Raw genomic sequence first — 24688 nt, 5'->3', positions numbered from 1 at the left:
CTAGGTATTTTCACCTTTACTTGCTGTAAAAAATTGAGGTTGCATATGCCCTTGTGTTCAGCAATTCTGCTCCTAGGTATATTCCCTACCTATGCAAACTCTCATATCTATGCACACTGGGACACACACAGGGATGTACACATGGCAGTACTGATTGTGACAGTAAAAAAGGAGGAACCATATAAAATTCATTAACAGAAGAATGTATGAATAACTATGGTCGATTTACAAAACATAATAAATACACCAGTGGTTGTCAAACTTCTTGGTCTTGTGATCTCTTTACACTCTTAGAAATTACAACATTTGTCATATCAGGAAGATAAATTTTTAAAAGTTTACCTGTCATTAAAAAAATTAATTACATGTCTATACGATTTTTATTAAAGAAACTACATTTCGCAAACCAAACAATAATTTACTGGATGAAAAATGGTATTGTTTTATATTTTTTAAATGTCAAATCTCCATTTGCTTATTTATGGTCTCTAGTCACAATTCAGTACATTCTCCCTTTGGACCAACAATAACATTAATTAACAACAGCAGCTGACATTAATAAGCACTTAGTTTATATGATATATCCATCTCATTTAATCCTTATAACAGCCAATAAAGTAGGTGTTATTATTCCCATTATAAAGATAAGGTAAAAGACGTAAGTAAGGAAGAGTAAGTAACTTGCCAAAGGTCACATCACCAGTAAGTTGCCTAGTGAGGATTCCAATTTAAATTCTCTTACCTATGATGCTATGTTAAACTTGAGTATAGCATTATGCAACTGGGTATTCAAAAATTAATTGATAGTGATGGAGTCAATTTTACATCTGAAACTCACCAAAGGCTAAAGCTATATACTACTAATTTATTTCAGTTAAATAGTTTAATGCTTAGTGTTATGTGCTGAGTTGCATCCCCTGAAAATTCATATGATGAAGTCTGTCTCAGTCTATTCGGGCAGCCAAAACAAAACACTAGAGACTGGGTGGTTTATAAACAACAGAAATTTATTTCTCACAGTTCTAGAGGCTGGGAAGTTTAGCAGGCATATTCAGTGTCTAGTTTAAAGGCCCTCTTCCTGGTTCATAGACTGTGTCTTTTCGCCGTCACCTCATGTGGCAGAAAGAGTAAGGGATCTCTGTGGGGTCTCTTTTATAAGAGTACTAATCCCATTCATGAAAACTCCACCCTCATGACCTAATAAGCACATCCCAAAAGCCCTACCTCCTCATACCATCACAAGTGGGCATCAGGTTTCAACAAATTATTTCGGGGGACACAAACATTAGGAGCACTGCAAAGTCCTAACTCCTAGTACCTCAGAATGTGACTGTATTTGGAGACAGAATCTTTATAAAGAGGTAGTTAAAGTAAACTGAGGTCATTAGGATGGGCCCTAATCCAATATGACTGGTGTCCTTATAAGAAGAGGAAATTTGGACACAGACAAGTACAGAGAGAAGTCCACGGGAAGACGGAGATGACCATCTACCGGCCAAGAGAGAGGCCTCAGAAGAAACCAACCCTGCTGACAACCTTGACCTCAGACTTCTAACCTCCAAAACTGTAATAAAATAAATTTCTGTTTAAGCCACGCACTCTTTGGTGCTTTGGTACTTTGTTATGACACCCTAGCAAACTAATGCAGTCAAGAATTTGCCGAAGTTTCATTGGTCACTGGTATACTGCTATAAGTTTTAAATGAAACCTATACTTTAAAAAACTAATAATATTTTATGTCAAAATATCTGACTGTCAAGCAGAATTTTAATTTTTAATATATCATTTAATAATGAAATGTCATTAACATTTTAATATAATTTTAATACTGAATAATTCTCTGGAATTTATCTTTTATACTTTTTCCTTTCTAAATAAGATTAAAATCTCCTAGTAAAAGGAGATTTATACTTTATAATATAGTACATGGCATACAAATAAAATCTTAAAAGTATTTAATAGTTAGTTATATCTCAAACTTTATTACTTAATGAATCAGTTTCTATACACTGCTTTCAATCACTTTTTATTAACTGCTTCCAAAACCCGCAACAGGTGCAAGAATAGATTGATGATATCCAAGTAGAGGCTGATGGCAGCTAATACATACTCTTCAGGTGACAGCCTATGCATCAAGGAGTGTGTGTCATAGATGATGAATCCACAGAAAAGAAGGGCTCCTACAGCAGCCAAGACCAACTCCACTGTCTCACTGTAAAAAAATACCTATAGGCAAGAGATTAAAATAATAATTTTATATTTAAAAACAGCATTAAGAATACTTAAGTTACTTGCTCTTAAGTTATATATTCTACCTATGTATTTAATAATTCTGTACAACTTTGAATACAAATGTTAAAAGTAGAAAAAGGCAAGGCAGGTCCACTACTGTTGTATGAAAGGGTGAATGGATGAACCAATGGATATCCTCCTTTTATTAAATTACCCACCTGACTTTGAACAGTAGCATTCCAAATATAAATAATTTAAAATATATTTCTTATTCAGAATTACATGTGCCACTTGAAGGTTAGCAATTACAAGTGAGGGCCTCTTTCTATGTAATTTAACTCATTTTGTTCATTCATCTTCCTTTCCATCAATAATATTGGCATAAGACCTTGATTTTTTAAAATATCATTTTAAATTCATTCTACATACAAATGTTCCCAGATAATTATAACCAAGCGTCTGACCATAAGATGCTTCTTATAGCTTTTTGAGATTATTTATATTTCAAGTTACCATCCTAAAACAACTTACCTTCAAGATTCCTGACAAGCACAAAATCCACAAAGTAGCAAATAGTCTATAAAAACAAAATATTAGTAATTTAGAATATTGTTCCTAACCAAAAAACTTTGTAAACCCATTCAACATTTTCTGAAGAAATAAATCCATCCTGATATTTGCCTGATAAGTGAAATGTAAGAATTCTTTACTGTACAATGAATACTGTAGAACACCCAGAAATGGAAAGAACAGCTATCTATTCAACATTTGTTTTTATGGTGTACAAAACTAGTTAAGAGTATCATTTTTAAAGTTTTCAATTGGAACATAAATATTGACATAAGCTAAAAATCATTAGAAGTATTTTAATTCTTCTAGAAATTAAAAATCTATAAATGAACAGAGAAAATCTATAAATGAACAAATGAAACAAAATTGCATTTTTTAACCAAATAACAATAACAAATTTTTCTGTGAACATGCATATCCATTAGAGTGATTGGGATTAACAACAGTTTAGACACTGAAGAAGATTATTGAACTTGAAAACAGCAACAGACACTAACCAGAATGAATCAGAGAAAAAAAGCCTAGAAAAAAAAAATGAACAGAGCACCAGTGAACTGTGGGACAACATCAAGAAGGTTAGCAAATATGTAGTTGGAGTCTCAACAGAGAGGAGAAAGAAGGGGAACTTAAAAATGTTTGAAGAAATAATGGCCAAAAATGTTCCAAATTTGATTAAAACTTTACACTGACAGATCCAAGAAGCAGAAGAAATGTGAGAAAAACACACCAAGGAATATCATAATCAGATTACTGAAAATGTTAATCATATTACTGAAAATTACGAAGGAAATGTTAAAGGTAGCTAGGGGATAAAAGACATATTATGTAGAGACACAAAGATAAAAAAGCAGACTTCTTGTCAGAACTACCCAAGCCAGCATACAGTGGAGTGACATCTTTAGAGTACTGAAAGCAAGAAAAAGCCCAAACCTAGAATTCTGCACCAGCAAAAATTACTCTCAAAAACAAAAGTAAAATGAAGATTTTTCTGCAGACACACAAAAGCTGACACTAACAGACCAGCACTATAAGAAATGTTAAAAGGAAATCCCTCAGACAGAAAAATATTAGACGGAAATTTGGATCTACACAAAGAAATGGAGAACAACAGAAACAGTAAATATGTGGGTGAACATAAAAGGCTTTGTCTATATTTTAAATCTCTTAAAGAGTTAAAAATAAAAGAGCAAAAATAATAATAATGTATCATGAGGTTTATAACATATGTGGAACAAAGTTATGGCAACAATAGCACAAAGGTAGAAGAGAAGCAACCTAAGTATACTGCGCATGAAATGGTATATTCTTGAAGGCAGACTATGATAATTTAAAGATGTATACTGTAAAACCTAAAGCAACCTCTATTTAAAAGAACTACAGCTAATAACTAATAAAGGAGATGAATGGAATTAAATAATCCAAAAGAAAAAGAGGAGAAAAGAAACAAAGTAACAAAGAATAGATAGGACAAACAGAAAGAAAACAAGTGGCAACAGAGTAGGCTTAAGTCCAACCATATCAAAAATCACATTAAATATAAATGGTCTAAACAAGCCAATTAATAGCAGAGATGATCAGATTGGACAAAAAGTAAGATCCAACCATATGCTGCCTGCGAGAAAACGATTTTAACTCTAAAGACACAAATAAGCTATATATAAAAGGATGGAAAAAGATATACCATGCTAACACAATCAATAGAAAGCTGGGGTGGCTATGTTAACAAAGTAGATTTTAGGGCAAGAACATTACCAGAGATAACCCCTTCATGATGATAAGGGGATCATCAAGAGGACATACAATCCTGAATATTTATGCATATAAAAACAGAGCTTCAAATAACATGAAGCAAAACTTACAGAATTAATAGGAGAAACAAACCAAGCCATACTTGTAGTTGGAGATTTCAACACCACTTTTGCATTAACTGATAGAATAAGCAGGCAGAAAATTAGTAAGCCTGCAGAAGACTTGAATAATGCTATCAAGCAACTTGACCTAATTGACATTTATTAAACACTCATCTAACAACAGCAAAATATACATTCTCCTCTAGTACGCAAAGAACATTTACCAAGATATCATAAAATGAATCTCAATAAATGCCAAAAGACTGAAATCATATAAAATATGTTCTTTAGCAACAGAATTAAATCAGAAATTAAACATACACAGTATTATAATCCACTTTGGTGAATCAAGGGCATGGTGAGATTCCAGCTCTCAGTTTTCTTGCTGGAATGGCCACAGAATTTCTTGGATACATCTGGTATACTTAAGTTAGACTGATGTATCTTGCCACCTCACCATATAGATCCTTCAGGATTGAAAAGGACTCAGGACCTGCTTTTTCATACTTAAACCCTAGGGAAACTCCAAAGCTTCTGCACCAAGGAGTATGGGGAAGGTGGTATTAAGAACTGTGAAGCAACTGGAATCTTACCTACTTGTAAGCTAGTAAGTTAGTCTGGCAGAATTTCATGGATGTTAAGTAGAAGACATGCGACTCTTAGGTCTGAGATGAAGAGTGGTTTATAACAGCAATAGCAGTAGCTGAAGAACAGGCACGGGAGACAGGTGTTGTGGGAGTAAAGAAATGAAAGAAATAGAGGACAGAAGGTGAAGAAAGAAAATGAGACACTGATATTTAAGATTTCAGCAATGAAACAACCCCTAGTGATGACAATCACTATGATGTGACATCTACGATGTGGACACGGCAGGAAGATGAAAGCTGCCAAAGTAGATAGAGGTCCAGAGATATCAAGAAGCTAAGGTAATGGATGGGCCTAAAATGCAGTTTGATGCTAACATCTTTAAAGCATGAGGGAGGCTTGACCAAAAAGGGAATGAGTAACAGTAATGAGCAAGAGTATGAAGCATATAGCCAGACAGCATAAACCTTAAAGCAATGAATGTCCAGCATGCTGAGGAACAATGAAAGGAGCATTAGGGGACTGAAGCAGTTTTCAATACTAACCCCCCATCCCAAACAACATAGGGTGTGGGGGAATGAGCAGCTAGAGAACAGTGTTCTCAGGGAGGAATCGAGTTTCAGCTGAGATAAGGAAGAAGAAAGAATTTATTCTGAAGAGGCTAAAATATAAGGAAGATATATAAGGAGTTCTAGAGTCTATAGTAGAGTGGATGGGAGGAAGGGGTACATATGGAGATTGGGATGGGAAGAAGCAGAGAGAGAAACCACATATACATCATAAATCATACATAACATACAAATATATAAAAAACACCCCCCCAACATACATATAAGACAGGAAAGGAAGAAAAACATGTTGCCTCTCCCTAAATCAAACTCCATTCTAATAGAACTATAAGCATCCTGCACAATTGTCAGTGTTGGCTGACCAACTATATTTTACCCCCAAGAGACTTCTGGTAATCTGGATTACCAGAAAAAAAGGGGGAGGAAAGAAAGTTTTGTAAAACTAGACCACTTGTAAATTTTTAGTGTTGTAACTGGAAAAAGAACAGAAAATGTTTGAGTGATTATGTGCCAACAGAAGGCCATTGTGAACTTAGGAAAGAGTCTATGCATTCTTACCAAGGTGAGGGCGATACAGTACCATTATCCTAGTATAAAAAGGATCATTCCCTATATTAATTAGTTTGAAGAATGATACAGGTTTATTTAGATGGATCAAAAAGATTTTAAAGTTCATGCAGACTCCTGGATCACAATTACCTTGCTTTTGCCACAAAGATGTAGAGGTAACATTTGGTAACAGTTATGCTAAGACAAAGATCTAAGTAATTTAGGTAAATTTCATACCATTTATAAAGCATGCAAGCCTAGCCTCTCTAGAAGGCTTAAATTTTTTCGCATTCACTTCCCTTTCAATACGGGGGAAGCAAAAGACTCAAAGCCACTTTCCATCTCCTAGCATGCTCTGGGAGAGTACTCAAAGGGATGACCTCTCATTACCCTCCATTTTTAAAGTATCCAAAGCTAACAATATAGAACTTCTCTCAAAACTAGGTAATACTAAATATACTTATCTATCATAACCATGATATAGATAACTTACCCTGCTCCAAATTTGCTGAAATCTCTCTTAGATTGTAGAGTACATACAGTCAAGCCAAGAAATACTGCAGTAGTCAGTATAAAAGCTTGCAGAACAATATACACATCATAGAAAGTAACTGTAAAATTACAAAACACTGATTTAAAATACATACAAACATACTCAATATAAAAGTTTTTTTCTAGTGGGAAGCAGCCACATAGCACAGGGAGATCAGCTCGTGCTTCGTGACCACCCAGAGGGGTGGAATAGGGAAGGTGGGAGGGAGACAGAAGAGGGAGGAGATATGGGGATATATGTATATGTATAGCTGATTCACTCTGTTATAAAGCAGAAACTAACGCACCATTGTAAAGCAATTATACCCCAATAAAGATGTTAAAAAAAAAGTATTGGTTTCTTTGTACACTTGAAACTAATAAAATATTATAAATCAACTATACTTCAATTTTTTTAAAAAAGAAATGTTAGTGTATGGGAGGATGTAAAAAAAAAAGTTTTTTTTCCGTCATATAACAGAAATGCCTTATTTTGTCGTGTACTACTCCTAATAAAAACAATTATGGAAAGATTCCTTATTCAGTCTTCAATACTGGTACAGTAAAACCACACCCATAGTGCAATAAACAGGCTCCAAAATATACAACATAAGGGGTCATGTTATTATGAAGTTAAAGAAATGACTAGAGAGATATTACACAGCTAGTTGGTTTAGGAGTTTGGGGGATATGGTGAAATGATTCTCATCCATTTCTGTCCCCACTGCAGTTTATCACCATAGTTGACAGTGGTGACTGTCAACTCTGGCTTAAATATCAATAGGATATTCTATAACAACCTAACTGGGAAAAGAATTTAAAAAAGAATAGATACATGTATATGTATAATTGAATCACTTTGTTGTACACCTGAAACTAACACAACATTGTTAATCAACTATACTCCAATATAAAATAAAAAGTTAAAAAAATATATATATATCAGTAGGGATGGTTCTGGGTCCTGTGGCTGGCTGGGAATTCCTAGGCAAGAAAAATATTGGGGCTGTCTGGGGCTGTCTGCCGTTTACCAATACCACAGGGAACAGAAACCAACCACTAATTGCTTTATATCCAAATCTGCATTATCTTGGAGTACATTATTGGGGGTTTACTGAATATATAACGAATTCCCTTCTGAAGTTTTAGAATGACCATCTGGATTGACTATGGCTACTGTAATACAACTGCTTAACATTTTAACAGAATACTAAATTATAACCTCTTTAAAGGAAATTACATACTTTGAACCCAAAACCATTTAAGTAATTTTTAATTTGAGGGGGATTAATTATTCAGTTCTTTCTATTCCTAAATGCTAACTAATTGGACTTTCTCTACTTATGCCATTACAGGGTTAGGAAGATGAACAAAGAAAAGGTAAACCATGAAATCACTTTTGCTTCTCATTAGAAATTTCAGTGTAAGATTAGGTGGATTCCAATAACCCTGAAATAAATCTCTCTCCTACATCCCTTACAAATGGTGGGAGCCAGAGAAGACAGAGATGGACTTGATAATAACATTAATAGTAACATTAATAGATAATAACACTAATAATAAGTAAATATTAATAATACTTCCTTTCTATGCTGAGAAATTTCAACCCTATTTTTTTTAGTTGTTATTATTATTTATTTATATTCTGATTCTTTTATAAAAGGAAGAGATGAATTACCAAAAAAATAGATCCAATAAAACTGGCATAAAAAAGTTAAAAATAGTAATGACAAAATAGGAAGAGATAAATATATTAACAATAAGGATCAACAATTTACTGTTATTGAGAGTAATAGTCAATTCTGATCTTTTTAGTATGCCAGATTAATCATTCTGAGTTAATAAGAATTTTTATTGTTAATAAATCACAAAACTTTTTACTTGAGGCATTACATAGAGTACATCAAGTAACTATAACAGATACTTCCTTTTAAATATATATTTAACACAAAATACAAAACAGAAATGAACACTGTTTCTTGTAGTGCCATTTGATGAAATATGAGGATATAATAATAAAGTACAGTTCAATGCAGACAATTTGAGATACTGAGCTTATGTGATGAAAGTACATGGCTCCAAACATGTTATCAATTCTTCTAAGCTCCCTTTAAATAAGGGAAAAGATTAGCTATGGTTGTCTTATTTTCACAAATGGATAAACAAAATGAATACTGTTCTTATTCCTATTGTCTTCCTAATTCTTTTCCACTTCCTCTAAACTCAGTTAACTACATAAACATTTAATTTTTGCTTATATTTTAGGAATTCTTCATCCTATGCCATATTTTTTAATATGACATTTCATGATGGTAAGCTTTAGCCCCAAACACGTTTTTATCCAAAACATTTACCAACATTAAAAAGTTACTGTTACATATGGAAGCATAATTATGGCTTACCAACGAAGGCCACAGTCAGAGCTTCCAACAGTGTCTAAGAAAAAGAAATTGAAATTACATAGATGCATGTAAAATTTATACTATGTTATGTACATGTTCTAATTTCCAGGAGTTCAATGTGATTCCATATGCATGATCTCATTTTAGCTTCAGAGCAGCCTTGTGAAGTATATGGGACAGATAATAAGCCCACTATAATGAAAATGAGACCTCAATGTATTAAATGAGAATATTCAGAATTCCTTTTGTTTTTGGCTGTGCAGCACAACTTGCAGGATCTTAGTTCCCTGACCAGCGACTGAACCCAGGCCACAGCAGTGAAAGCGCCACATCCTAACGACTGGATCGCCAGGGAACTCCTGTGAGAATATTTAGATTCTAACTGTGATCCCATTACTCCTTGAACTCAACTAGATTTTTCATATCTGTAACAGGAAGATTCTAAAAGTAATATGGAAAATTCTATTTTTCTCACTCACTATAATGTAAATAAAAATGAAACTGCAAATCACATGCACATTTATAAAAACCTCACTACCTCACACAAATAAACACAGGAAGAATAAAATATTTAAGTAGTACTTTGGTGTGGCAGAGTCTTAAACTGTCTCTGAATATTCTTTTTTCTTTCTTCCTTAGTAACAGAATTTTTGCCTCAACACACAACTGTTCAGATTAATCATTACATTTTTCAGCCTCCCTTGCAGCTAGATCTGGTCACAAGACTATATTCTAGTCAACAGAATGTGAGCAGAGAGGCATACAACTTCAAAAAGCAAAAAGGCTTGCTCTCTCCTTTCTCTTTTCATTTTTTTAAATAAATGGATAGAATGTAGATATGGTGGTGAGCTATCTTATACCATGCAACACTTTAGAGATGTCTGAACCACAGCAGATGAATGGGCCCCTGAGAACTTCCCTAAACAGTCACTCAGATTTTTATATGAAAGAGAAGTAAACCATCTTGTTTAAGCCATTGTTATTTTGTCATTGTTTAAGCCATGTCAAAAGTAGCTAAACTCATATCCTAAATAAGAGTTAGGGATATTGAGCTTCATCCTCTAGCTTCTCTTTCCCCTTAATTACATATCTTTGTTTTATATGCTTACTCTAGTTAGATTTTATCTGATAGAAGATTATCATAAAGGTAAAGCCTTGAATTTTTTTTAAAAACTCATTAATTTTGTTCTGTTACTGTAACACATGTATACACATTCAATTAAATAAATAAATTTAAAACTCAGGAATAAATGTTAAAGGAACAGATATTGTCAAAGTACTCACAAATCCAAAAAGCAGGTACAGGTTAAGGGGATGCTTATGTCTGTTTAAAGTCAAGGCTAAAATCAAACCCAAAGATCCAAGGGCACACACCAAAATTAAGGCAGGACTGAAAGACAAAAAATTAAATCATTCTCAAGTTTAAAAATACTATAGTTTTATCCAATTTAATAAAATTTGTCTATGTATTTGTGAAAGTACAGGAAAAAAAAATCTGAAAGGATCTACACCAAACTGTCAAAAGAAATTATTTTTCCATGGGGAAAATTTGAGGACTGTGAGATGGGGAGGAGCAGGAAGACAAAGAATCTTCCCCACAGGGACTTCCCTGGTGGCGCAGTGGTTAAGAATCTGCCTTTCAATGCAGGGGACACAGGTTAGAGCCCTAGTCCGGAAAGATCCCACATGCCTCAGAGCAATAAGCCCATGTACCACAACTACTGAGCCTGCGCTCTAGAGCCTGTGAGCCACAACTACTGAGCCCACGTGCCACAATTACTGAATCCTGCAGGCTCCGCAAGAGAAGCCACTGCAATGAGAAGTCCACACACTGCAACAAAGAGTAGCCCCCATCTGTCGCAACTAGAGAAAGTCCGTGAGCAGGAACAAAGACCCAACGCAGCCAAAAATAAATAAATAAAAATAAATTAATTAAAAAAAAAAAGAAGAATCTTCCCCACAATGAATGGGAAAGACTTAGCCTTTTTACTTCATGAACTTCTAACATACTTGAATAATTTTTGCAATTAGCATACTGCTTTTTTAAACTAAAATACAATACATAAAAACTATTAAATAATAAACCAATTTTATACCTAACTACTTTTTTTGGGTATTTACTATATAGCTGTAATTTAAATTAAAGAACTTTACTCCAAATAGCAAACTAATAGTTCAAGATTCCCCTTTCGTAAAGCGAGAATAGAAATTATCTACTTCTAAGAAAATATTCATTCTCTACTTTTCCTTTCCTTTAATATAAAGAACGTACATTACTTTTAGCCGTGGAAATAATTATTTTGGAGGTCAGATCTTAAACAAATTAGGGATGAATCATACGGAACTCCTTTGAAAACTTTTCAGTGAAATTTTCCTAATTGTGAACCAACACTAAGGTAAGTTAAACGTTTTTTAAGTACCTTTACTTTTCAAGCACTGTCTTGGGCTTTGGGGACAGGGCATAAGTCTAATAAACACACAAAAAACTAAGACTTAGAAAAACTGCATACACAGTTAAAAATTCTTAACACTATTCCAGGAAATGAGGACTTAACCCTATGAAATTAAGCTAAAAAGTTTCGAGGTAAATACCATATCGTAGAACATTTTCCTTATCAAAACTTATTTACAAGAGCTAATAATGAACCTTTTTTACGTTCTAACCTTAAAAGTTAATAGAAAAAAAAAAACTAACTTTGCTCATATTATGCCCTTTCAGTGATATGCAATGGCTGAAAATGATTCAGAACCATGTCATTACCTTACCTTTCATGAACAAATGTCCGTATAGAATCAAAGTATAAAAAAAACGTGGATGTCACTGTAGTTAAGAGAACTTGCAGAGAAAGGATGCTGTAGACTTTTCTTAGAAAGCCTGAAAGAGAAAAAAGTTACACATGACTATTTTCTTAAGCATTTATCAAAGAACAGCAAGATCAAATTTCTTCTTAGAAACATTAACTTGTTATATGAATTCTTTTTAAAATCTTAATCCAAATAATGCAATCTGTAACTAAAACTAAAAACAAAAAAACGCCTCCCCAAAAAATCGAAAATTTTAAGTGATAACTATCCTCCAGGAAGCATGAGCTTAAAAAAAATTAAGTTAATGGGCCAGAATACAAATGTTTTCATCAAAATAAAAAGAAAACATTAAATGCATATTTGTAAAACATACAACAAAGCAAAAGATTAAAAACAGAACATTTTAAAGAACGAAGCTATGTTGAAACTGAAAAGCAGGAATAGAAAGCATATGGTTAGATATAAAATTAAAAAAGAAATCTTAATTTCCAAGCAATACAAATGTTTCCCCAAAATGAACTTCTCCATAAAAGGCAAACAATATTTAAACCTATTTTCACTCACCTATTTTTATTTCTCACTTCTAGTACCTTTACCTCTAGTTTCTATATAAGAAATTCTTACTTTCAAAATATTACCGACATCCATATATCAACTCCAAATATCAACTCCAAGGCCTAATGATCTAAAAATACTTACTAACGTCTTCTGAGCTACAGATGACATAAATGATACAGTGAACACCCAACTCACCACCAGCTTCAGAAATAAAACATTAACAACAGTTCTCACCTCTCCTTAACAAACTGCTAATCATCTTTCAAGATTCACCCTTTCTCGGGACTTCCCTAGTGGTCCACTGGTTAAGACTCGGCACTCCCACTGCAGGGGGCCTGTGTTCGATCCCTGGTCAGGGAACTAGATCTGGCATGCCACAATTAAGAGCCTGCATGCCGCAACTAAAAGATGCCGCAGGCCGCAACTAAGACCCGATGCAGCCAAACAAATAAAGAATGTTAAAAAAAAAAAAAATTCAGCCTTTCTCAGTTCCCCAGTCTGAATTAAATGTTCCTCATGTTCCCAAGGGACCCTAAATATACTTCTAGTCACTTTATTTTATAGTGATACGTCTAATTGTCTTTCACTATTAGACTGTAAAGACTAAAAAGCTCCCTAATAATAGGATAATAATATTAATTTTTATACTCCTAGCACCCAGCCAAGGAATTGGCACAGAATAAATACTCATTAAATTTTATATGCTTTTAAATAAACTTATATTGAATTAATGAAAAGTAAATCTTGCCAGTCAGGGAAAAGGTCTTATTCTGAAACAATAATGGAGCCACATAACTTCCAGAGAGCATTGTTCTTAGGCAAGAAAAACACTATTGAATGACTTTTACCCAACAAAAGATGTGATATTGTCTCTTGACTCTCATGACAAGGCGAATATGATAAATGTTCTCTTTGAAAAAAATTCCTACCAAAGACCTGGTTCCTCAAGGAATGATGAAGTGCTTTGACGGCGTGTCTGCCAAATATCGAATAATAAAATAAATATTTCATAAGAATAAGGGAATTTTCATAAATACTAAAGATTTAACTCTTAAAGACCCCGCAATTAAATCTTTTTTTTTTTTTTTTTTTTCCCAATACGCAGGCCTCTCACTGTTGCGGCCTCTCCCGTTGCGGAGCACAGGCTCCAGACGCGCAGGCTCAGCGGCCATGGCTCACAGGCCCAACCGCTCTGCGGCATGCGAGATCTTCCCGGACCAGGGCACGAACCTGTGTCCCCTGCATCAGCAGGCGGACTCTCAACCACTGCGCCACCAGGGAAGACCCCGCAATTAAATCTTAAATCTTAATCAGTGTTTCCTTCTGGCACCCTTTCCAAAACATAGTGAGTTTTTCCTCATGTCTTAAACAGGTTTTAATGAACGTATATCGTAACCAGTGACTCATAATCACAGTGAGAATCAGTCCTACTTTGGCCTAGGCAGAGGTAATCTTGAACAAAAAGGAGATAAATAGTGTTCATCTCCACAACCGATCTACAACTTACTTTCTTAAAAAGGCCCTGATGTCTGCAAGCTTTGGGAAGTCGTTTCTGCCTTTTTCAAAAAAGCAAAGAATCTGCCACAGACAATGTTATTTGGGCTATGTTTCCACAAATTTAATTCTAAACCAAAGGTCAAACCATTACTCCCCCAAGGGATTTTCTGGACTGTAAAAAGATCATATTCTTTACTTCTGATACCCTACAATGTACCTTATGTAACTCAAACCCATTGCACATAATATATATTCTCAGTTAAGCAGTGAAAGTCAATGTTAATCCTTAACATTTTATGGACCTGTTCTACAGTCAAAACAGTGTGTTTAATGTTTATTTGTATATGTGCGTGTGCACAAGTGCATATGTGATCAAAGACTGGAAGAATACAAGTGAAGGTGTTAATAATGGTTTTCTTTGGGCAGTATGACTGAGGGTGATTTCCATGTTCAGTTCTTTCCTAATCTGTTTTTTTAATATATCACCAATAAATATTTATTACTTTTGTAATAGAAAAACATTTTAAAGAAACCTATGCAGGGGGCTTCGCTGGTGGCACAGTGGTTAAGAATCCGCCTGCCAATGCAGGGGACACGGGTTCAAGCCCTGGTCCGGGAAGATCCCACATGCCGCGGAGCAACTAAGCCCGTGTGCCAAAACTAGTGAGCTCACGCTCTAGGGCCCGGGAGCCACAACCACTGAGCCTGCGCTCTAGGGCCCGCAAGCCACAACTACTGAATCCCGTGCACCAGAGCCCGTGCTCCGCAACAAGAGATGCCACCGCAACGAGAAGCCCGCGCACCGCAACGAAGAGTAGCCCCCACTCGCCGCAACTAGAGAAAGCCCACACGCAGCAACAAAGACCCAACGCAGCCAAAAATAAAATCAAAAAAAAAAAAGGAAACCTATGCTAAGCCAATAAATTCATCATAAAAATAATCCTTATGCAGATACTCTAAATCACAGCTTTTCTATACTCTTTAAAAATGAGAACTTAAATAAAATCTCACAAAAAGTAACACCTGATACCCATTTTGAATAACTAACATAAAAAGTGGCAAAAGATATACATATGCAGCTCACAGGGAAAAATAAAAGATCTGATATGAAAAGAAAACAAGCCAAACAACAATCTTTCAACTTCTTTTTTTTTTTTTTGAGTCCTAATTTCTCCCCTTCTACTTCTCCCCTTTCTACTCAAACTTAACAGGCTAAACCAGGAACTCTTCATTTCTACCCAATCTGTAACCAGCACCAACATCCCCCAAGCCAAAAATGTAGGAGTCATCTCTCATTCCCCTCCCTTTTCCCAATCCATCAACAACTACCATAGCTTCCACCTGCAAAGTCGACCACCTCTGGTCTCCTCTGCAGCCTCTCCAGTCAGTCTTATGATCTCTCACCTGGACTATAAAAGCAGCCTTCTAATTGGTCTCTGTGCTTTCACTGTTCCCACCTGTAGGCCCAACCCATTCTCCACAGCTGTCAGCAATCTTTTTGTAAAGTAATCCATATCACGTGACTCCCTGCTTAACTACTTTTAATGGCTTCCCTTAAATTTAGAATAAAACTTTGAAGATTTTATGGGGCCTACAGGCCCTACATGATATGGAACCTCTCTAAACTCATCTCATATACTACTCTTCCTCTTCCTCACCATGCATTACCCTCACTAGCCACCTTTCTGCTCCCCAAACATGCCAAATCCTTCCTGCTTCTGGGCCTTTGCCCTTGCTGTTTCCTCTGCCTGAAATGCCCTTATCATTCTTTACATGAAATGATGGTTTAACTTTTGACACTCCCTTCAAGTGACTCACTTCTAACAAAAAGAATAAGGCAGAAGTGGCAGTGTGTATTATTTCTAAGTCATAAAAGGCAACACCTGTCAACTATACCTCAATAAAAAAATTTTTTAAGGCAATATGGCTACCTACTTGCTCTTTCTTAGATCACCTGCTCTAGAGCAGTGTTTATCAACCTTTTTTTTTAATTGCCCATCTAAGAAGCCTTCTGAACGTTTTTATCCTAATAGCCCTCCAATAAAATTTTAATGCCACAGGGACTTCCCTGGCAGTCCAGTGGTGAGGACTCCACACTTTCACTGCTGAGGGCCCAGGTTCAATCCCTGGTCGGGGAACTAGGATCCCAAAAGCCACGTACCATGGCCAAATTAAAAAAAAAATTTTAATGCCACAAATATACTGTACATATGTTTATGTATTACAACTCTTTGGAAGGCTACAAACCATTGAAATACCTGAGATTTTTTGCTCTCCACCTCAGGAACCAATTTTCATCCTCTTGGAGGCTGTCCCCACTGAGAATGAACACTGTAGGAGAAGCCAGCTGCCAATGCTTTGAGAAACCTCAAGCAGCCCTCTGGAAAGATCCATGAGAAAGTGAGGTCTCCTGCCAACAGCCAGTGAGAAACTGAAGCCTTCTGCTAATAGTGATGTGAGTGTGCCTTCCTGCAAGCGTATCCTTCACCACCAGTCAGGACTTCAGATGACTGCAGCCTCAGCCAGCATCCTGACTACACCTATGACAAATCCTGAGCTAGAATCCCTCAGCTGCCTGGCTCTTAAAAACTGATAATAAACATTTACTCAAGCCAGTAAGTTTTGTGGTAATTTGTTACACAGCAATAAAGACTAATACAGATTTTGGTACCTGGAAGTGGGATGCTGCTGTACCAAAAACCTAAAATATGGAAGAGGCTTTGGAACCAGGTAGTGGGTAGAAGTGGGTAGGTCTTTGAGGTAAAAGCTCAAAGAGCCTTGAAGAAACTATAGAAGGATGATGCCTTTACAGAGGCTGTGGGTAAGGACGTAAAGAGAGGAGAATCTTATGGAAACTGGAGGAAACAGAATCCTTGTTAGGTACCGGCAAAAAATTTAGCAACACTGTCACCTGTGGGAACATGGAAAGTAGAAGATGTGCCTAATGAAGTGGTGATCAAAGTAAGGAGATTTCCAGACAGAGCATGCACTTGCTGCCTTCTTGCTGCTCATACTAAAATGCAAGAGATGACACAGCATGTGATGATAAAATCCTTTGTTAGAACGTCACAAAGGGACTTACCTGGCGGTCCAGTGGTTAAGACTCTGCACTTCCACTGCAGGGGGCATGAGTTCCAGCCCTGGTCAGGGAACTAAGATCCCGCACGCCGCGTGGTGCGGCCAAAAAGAAAACAAAACAAAACGAACCTCACAAATATCCAACATTGTACCTCAGAAAAAATCATTCAAACAATAGGGCTTCTGAGAGGCTTGAGGAAACAGTCACTCATCATCTCAGCCAAAACTCAAAGACATTTGGGTGTGGCTTTTATCTAATGGAGTGAACCTCAGTAAGAATCATAGGAGACCCACAAAGTTTTCTGAAGAATTTTATTGGCAAAAATACCACCAAATTATGCTTGTCTTACCTTTGGATGTTGGGTGTGTGGATACAGGTAATTAAAAAATTCTTTAGTTCCACAGAGTCTGAGAGGAAATGTACTCATACGAGCTATACTTAAGGAACCATAGGCAAGGAGCCTCATCCATACCTTTAGATAACATGATTCTGAACTTTGAGCTGATGTTATAATAGGATAAGACTTTTAGAGGGGCTTAGCTTGCATGTGGAAGAAAGAAAAATAATTTGTAGCCAGAGGGAAATAAGTATGCCTGTAAGTTCTTTGACACATCTTCAAAAGGTGGAGCCTAAATACCCTCCCCTTGAATGTGGACTGGACTTAGGAACTTGCTTCTAATAAATACAATAAGGAAGATGTGATGGTGTGTGGGACTGCCCTGACTAGGTCATAAAAGACACTGTAGCTTCCTCGATGGTCTCTCACGGATTGCTTGCTCATGAGGAAGCCAGCCACCATGCCCATGACACTCATGCAGCCTATGGAAATGTCATGTGGCAAAGAACTAAGGCCTCTGTCAACATCTGCATGAATGAGGTTTCCAGGAAGCGGATCCTCCAGACTAGTCAAGCCTTAGCTGATTGCAGTCCCAGCCCACACCTTGAGTGGACTCTCATGAGACACCCTGCGCCACAGCCACCTACCTAAACCTCTCCCAGATTCCTGACTCTCAAAAACTGTGTGAGGTAATAACTATGTGTTGTTTTAAGCGGCTAAAATTTGGGGTAATTTTTAATAAAGCAATAGATAACTAATACACCTGGCTAGCTCCTTCCAGTACAACACAACTGCCATCTCCTTTACGAGTTCTTTTCCTGGCCATTCCTGAACTAAAACTGCTGCTATTCTAGACCCTAGAGTCTACTCCATCACTGTTTCTTTTCTTCAGAGAACTTATCACTGTTAGTAGTCTATTTGTTTGCTTGACTCTTTAGGGTCTATCTCCCCTACTCCTCCACCCAAATAACAGCTCTAGAGAACTGAAATATTATCTGGTTACTGCTATATCCCTAATATTGGTAGGGAGCCCAAGAAAGTTGCGTAAACAAAGAAAAACGCTCACCTGCACTCACCTAGCTAAAGAAATGTAGATTAAAACAAGATAACAAGAGTCAGTAAACTACAGAGTCAGTAACACAACAAGAGTCAGTAAACTACAGCTAAGGGCGAAACCCAGCACATCACCTGACTTTGTAGGCGTTACTGGGCAGTCACACTGTCATGTGTGTGTCCTCTATGGCTGCTCTTGCACCACGATGGCAGAGCTGTGCCAGTGTCCTTAGAACCCACAAAGCTGAAAATATTTACCATTTGGCCCTTTGTAGAAAATGTTTGCCAACCCCTGATCTACCAGATTGCCAGATACTAAAAAGTTTGATGAGCTCAGTGTTGGTGAGGGTGCAATAATAGAAGTAATACAATGGAAAACTGTATTTTCCTGATATACAAATAATACAATGGAAAATTATTCAGCCTTAAAAAGGAAACTCTGACGCATGCTATAAAATGAACACACCCTGAAAATATGCTAATTGAAATATACTAGTCACAAAAAGACGAATACTGATGATTCCACTTATATGAAGTTATCTAGAGTGGTCAAATTCATAAAACAAAAAAGTAGAGTGGTGAGGCTTGGGAGAGGGGAAAGTGGCAAGTTGTTTGATGGGTACAGAGTTTCAGTTTTGCAAGATGAAAAAGTTCTGGTGATTAGTTGCATAACAATGTGAATATATTTAACACTACACACTGAACTGTACACTTAAAAATGGTTAAGATGATAAATTTTTAATGTACTATGTATTTTACCACAATTAAAAAAATTTTATTAAAAAAACTGAGTTCTATTGCCAAAATAGATCCAAAATTCACTTCCAGAAATACAGATCAAGATTCTTAGCGCATGAGCGCTTCATAAGTCCTCTCGCAGAACAAGTTCCAGCTGCCGGATAGGATGAAAATCTGCTGCAGCTTCTGTGATCAATTGGCTGAACTAGAGCGGACAATGAATTCCACTTACATGAAGTTGAGCATTTTAAAGTCAAAATAATTTCTACCCGCGGGATATTACATAATAACTTATAACTAACATGGCATTTTGATTGACCTAGGAAACTTCCATTTCCAGCAAATGCCTCAATAATCCTCTCATCTATGTTGAGTTTTAGGTCCTGCAGAGAGAAAACAGTAAACGAGATAGATATGGTCCCTGCCCTCACAGTTCTTATAATCCAGCAAAGAAGACAAGAACGTTGGAACCTGGAAACAAGTTCACACCCCCTAAACCAAAAACATCCAAGCAGATAACTCCATTCACGTATATGTCACGATGATAACATAATCAACTTATTTTAACCGAAAAAATAACCCTAGGTTTCTCTTAACTGAAAGATGCCAAATTCAGGCCTACTGAGGTTTTCAACTGTCCCCTTCCCCACCGAACACAGGGTTTAAGGCACGATGGGTTCCGGTTTCTGAGCGCACAGCTGGGGAACCACCTCCTCTCCCGCTGAGCCCCTGCGGAGGGAGAACGCTCTTCCTCCGAGCCGGCGGGGCTGGCAGGAGAAGGGAAGGCTGCCCTCTGAACCCCAGGACACCCGCGCTCTCCCCCGAGCCCGGCCGGTGAGGATGCTCGCCTCCGAGGCCGGCGGCGCGGCGGGACCGACTAGGCGCGGCCGAGACGGGCCCGGCGACGTACCCATTCGGATGTGCACGCTGGCGGAGGCCACGCAGCTGCCATAGTTGAAGTCGTCCTCGATGGAGGAGCAGGGGTAGCAGGGTTTAGGGTCCGCCATGTCAGAACGGCACACCCAAGTACCTTTCCGAAGGCAGACAACACCAGCACAACAGCCTCCAAGCCACTTCCGGAGGAGGCGGTCCAGCCCCAACTAGCCGAGCGGCTGCGGCCGAGCCAAGCCCCAACTAATCGATGATCTCGCCTCAAAACTTCAGTTAGGCTGAGGAAAAGGAGATGGCTTCAGATGAGGGTGGGAGAGAAAACGAGTTACATTCTCGGCGTCATCTGAAGTGAAGGTTTTCTCAGATTTTCCTCCACAAGCTTCTTCAATCTTCTGACCTGGTGAGTTGCTAAAAGTGATAAAAGCGAAGTCCCATTCATCCTTCCTTTCAACAAATACCCGTCTCATTCATATACTCTGTCAATAATCACATTAGAGAGACACTTTTAATTACATTATTTTTATTGAAGTATAGTTGATTTTATTTGCACTATTTTTAATAATAACAATCCCTAAAATTATTGAGCACTTTCTATAAACCAGGCTTTCTTAATGAGATAATGTTTAATCCTGGAAGACAAGTCAGAGCCAACCAGGAAAGCGTGGAGTGATGTAGGTAGGTTCTCAAGGGACCAACATCTGCAAGGCGGCGGGGAGCAGAGAGCAAAGCTCAGTATGAGTAGGGCACAGATGGCAAAGTATGAGGCTGAATAGATAAAGGCCAGATCACTGTCTGCCAAATGTAGAATACATTGTAGAGTCATGACCACAGCCAGGGAAGAAGGGATGTTGCTGTACTAATAAAAGAAATGATGGTGGCAAACACGATGGATCAGAGTGAATATTCATGGTATTACTGTCATTTCAGTACAAAGATGAGGTGTAGATATACACAGAGTAATATCATCCCAGGATCCCTTGGAATTTTTATGACGCATTTACTTTGATACACCCACATTTGCCATCCTCACTTTAACCATAACACTCAAAAGACTTAGCAAGTAAAACTCTGAATAGCTGTGGAACGGTCTATTCTGAAACCAAATCCTTAAACTTGATGTTATTGGAAGCTTTTGTCTAAAGAACTAAACTCAGGGCTTCCCCAGGGCTTCCCTGGTGGTGCAGTGGTTAAGAATCTGCCTGCCAATGCAGGGGACACAGGTTCGAGCCCTGCTCCGGGAAGATCCCACATGCCGTAGAGCAACTAAGCCCGTGCGCCACAACTACTGAGCCCGTGTGCCACAACTACTGAGCCCGCGTCCCACAACTACTGAAGCCCCCGTGCCTAGAGCCCGTGCTCCACAAGAGAAGCCACTGCAATGAGAAGCCCGCGCACCTCAGAGAAGAGTAGCCCCCACTCACCGCAACTAGAAGAAAGCCCACGCACAGCAATGCAGCCAAAAATAAATAAATTAAATAAAATAAAACAACGAAAAAAAAGAACTAACCTCATTTCCATAAAGACAAGCAAAAAAACTTACCTTTTATGATTTTACAGGCATTTCAAAAACACATTACTCATTTTAATATAAAGTCATAATAGGATTTATTATATAGAACTAACCAGAGTTGTTCTGGGAACCCACCATCTTTTTTTTTTTTAATGTCATACTCTTTTGCTTTTTTAAAAAAAATTTATATATTTTATTTTTTTTTTATTTTTGGCTGTGTTGGGTCTTTGTCGCTGTGCTCCGGCTTTTCTCTAGTTGCGGCGAGCGGGGGCTACTTTTCATTGCGGTGCACAGGCTTATTGCGGTGGCTTCTCCTGTTGCGGAGCATGGGTTCTAGGCACGCGGGCTTCAGTAGTTGTAGCTTGTGGGCTCCATAATTGTGGCTCACGGGCTCTAGAGCGCAGGCTCAGTAGTTGTGGCAGACAAGCTTAGCTGCTCTGCAGCATGTGGGTTCTTCCTGGACCAGGGCTCAAACCCGTGTCCCCTGAATTGGCAGGCGGATTCTTAACCACTGTGCCACCAGGAAAGTCCAAACCCATTGTCTTATTGACTAAAAGCACCATCAGCAAAGTTTGATCTCCTACCTCTTACCATTTACAAAAAGTAAATTTCAGATGGATTGTGGATATAAATGTGAAAGACAAAACAATAAAACTTTGAGAAGATGATATATAGGAAAATTTGATTTGGAGGAAAGAAAAGATTTCTGAAACCAGATACAAACTAGCAGTTAACCCCAAAGGAGAAGATTGACAAACTAAACTATATTAAAATGAGGAACTTCTAGTAATCAAAATACACTATAAGAGAGTAAAAGCAAGTCACAGAACAGAGGAAGATATTTGCTACCCATGTAATGTACACAATGCTTCTTTCCAGAATATAAAAACAATTGTTACAAATCAAGAAAAACAGAGACAGGCAGCCAACAGAAAAAAAGGCAAACAGGCATCACACACACACACACACACACACACACACACACACACACACACTAAATTACTAATAAACATATAAAAAGATGCTTACCCTCAAATGTTCAGAGAAATGCAAATCAGTGCCACAATGAGATATCTCTACACATTCACCAAATGACTAAAGTTAAGAGGTTGACAACACCAAGTGTTGAAAAGGTTGTGGATCAACTGGAACTGTTAAACTAGAACTGGCTTCATAGGCATGTAACCTGTACAATTGCATAGGGCCCTGCTTTCAGAAGGACCTTGCATTTGACTTAATGTTCAACTGTCGCCATTTTGCAATTCTTCATAATTTTTCCTTTGAACTTGTGTTTTATAAGTGAAAGCACAACGGAGCATGAGCAGAAGAGTTACACACAATATATAAGCGTGTATACTCTTCCATGCCAACCATTTGCATTTAGCATTCAGGCAGCCCCATTAGTGCAGAATTCTATTAGACCTGTAATGCGTAGGAGTTAGGCTAGATTGAAACCAGTACAAGATGAAATTCCCTGGCGGTCTAGTGGTTAGGACTCTGTGCTCTCACTGCCGATGTCTCGGTTCAATCCCTGGTAGGGGAACTAAGACCCCACAAGCCTCACGGCATGGCCAAAAAAAAAAAAGCAAAAGCAAAACAAAACAGTACAAGATAAATGTGTTACATCTGCAGCTTAGTAAAGAGAAAGGGAGGGAGGGTGCAGACAGCTGAAAGAGGCCAAGCTTTCCTTACCAACCAGAACTTACTTTGCAGAAAGAATGGTGTTCTAAGAAACATGAATGACCAAGGAATCCTATCATAACTTTTAAAATTTGTGTTACTTCCCAGCATTAGCCAACCACTTACACTATAAACGAAGATATAGAAGGAAAGAGAGATAGCACAACTATAGTTTGTTTTACCTTTAGTCCATCCTTATCCGGAAGCTGAAGGTAGAGAGTGTTGGTAGATTGTGCACATATCAGGAAATGAAATAAAAACATTTTGAGTTAATTTCATGCAGCTTTTCCATAGTTGAAGTAAGAATGAAATACATAAGCATGTACAAGCTATGAAATACAAATTATGTAATTTTGATGATTCCACACATGAGTTTGCATTTAAAACTGGCATTGCACAATATAAAGATCAATGGTAAAATCTGTGCTAATAACTTTAAATGATATTTTTTTCTTTACTTAAAATGACATTAAATAGCAAGTTAAAAAATCATGGCAGGCTTCCCTGGTGGCACAGTGGTTGAGAATCCACCTGCCAATGCAGGGGACACGGGTTCGATCCCTGGTCAGGGAAGATCCCACATGCCGCGGAGCAACTAAGCCCATGCGCCACAACTACTGAGCCCACGCGCCTAGAGGCCGTGCACCGCAGCAAGAGAAGCCACCGCAGTGAGAAGCCCGCATGCAGCAATGAAGACCCAACACAGCCAAAAATAAATAAATAAATTTATAAGAAAAAAAAAATCGTGGCAAGTCAAGAGACTGCAAAAGAGACAAAAAAGCTTTCTGTTTTAGTACATTTAATGGGACTTCTCCCTGCCTTTTAAACAAGGGGCCCTGCATGTTTATTTTGCACCGGGTTCCACACATCATGTAGCTGGCTCTGCTACTGCGACTGTATATGGAGAAAGCCCTTTGGAAAATTGTTTGCCAATATCCACCAAAGCTGAACATACACAACAAGGCCTATGACTCAGCAATTCCACTCCTACATGGAGTATACGCTCAACAGAAATGCATGCATATATTTGTAAAAGATGACCAAGAATACACATAGCAGCCTTATTCATAATAGCCAAAAACTAGAAACAACCCAACTGACCACTGTTGGTAAAATGGATTAAAAAATTGTGGTATATACTTGCATAGTTTCTACAATGAAAATGAACAAATTACTACTATATACAACATGAATGAACTTCACAAACCTTATGTTAAGCAAAAGAAACCAAATACAAAGAATATGCACTATG

General features: G+C 37.5%; 1 protein-coding gene across 2 annotated transcripts; it reads right to left on the bottom strand.

Annotated features, from left to right (window-relative positions):
• Window positions 1-986: 986 nt before the first annotated feature.
• TMBIM4 (transmembrane BAX inhibitor motif containing 4) lies at window positions 987-20456 on the bottom strand. Of its 2 annotated transcripts, XM_060165498.1 has the most exons (7): window positions 20266-20452; window positions 12055-12163; window positions 10573-10678; window positions 9289-9322; window positions 6849-6966; window positions 2764-2809; window positions 987-2226 (listed from the first exon to the last, which is right to left on the bottom strand). In XM_060165498.1, exons 1-7 carry the CDS (start codon window positions 20360-20362, stop codon window positions 2020-2022), a joined length of 717 nt encoding a protein of 238 aa, XP_060021481.1. In that variant the 5' UTR covers window positions 20363-20452; the 3' UTR covers window positions 987-2019. The 2 variants fall into 2 exon arrangements, with proteins under 2 accessions (XP_060021481.1, XP_060021482.1); XM_060165499.1 differs by lacking the exon at window positions 2764-2809 and having other exon boundaries at window positions 2013-2204; window positions 20266-20456.
• Window positions 20457-24688: the final 4232 nt, after the last annotated feature.

The sequence above is a fragment of the Lagenorhynchus albirostris genome, chromosome 11 (assembly GCF_949774975.1).
Source record: "Lagenorhynchus albirostris chromosome 11, mLagAlb1.1, whole genome shotgun sequence".
NCBI classification, from domain to species: Eukaryota; Metazoa; Chordata; class Mammalia; order Artiodactyla; family Delphinidae; genus Lagenorhynchus; species Lagenorhynchus albirostris.
Note: the sequence above shows the minus strand (reverse complement) of the source record. Positions and strands in the feature narration are given on the sequence as shown.

Bases quoted from the DNA above. Each gene is read 5' to 3' on its own strand.
- TMBIM4 (XM_060165498.1), bottom strand. From the start codon at position 20,362: ATGGCGGACCCTAAACCCTGCTACCCCTGCTCCTCCATCGAGGACGAC. The intron at 2,810-6,848 runs GTAAGTTATCTA...TTGTTTTTATAG, and splicing joins TTCAGCAAATTTGGAGCAGG to ACTATTTGCTACTTTGTGGA. The intron at 2,227-2,763 runs GTAAGTTGTTTT...TCTTGCCTATAG, and splicing joins GCTTGTCAGGAATCTTGAAG to GTATTTTTTTACAGTGAGAC.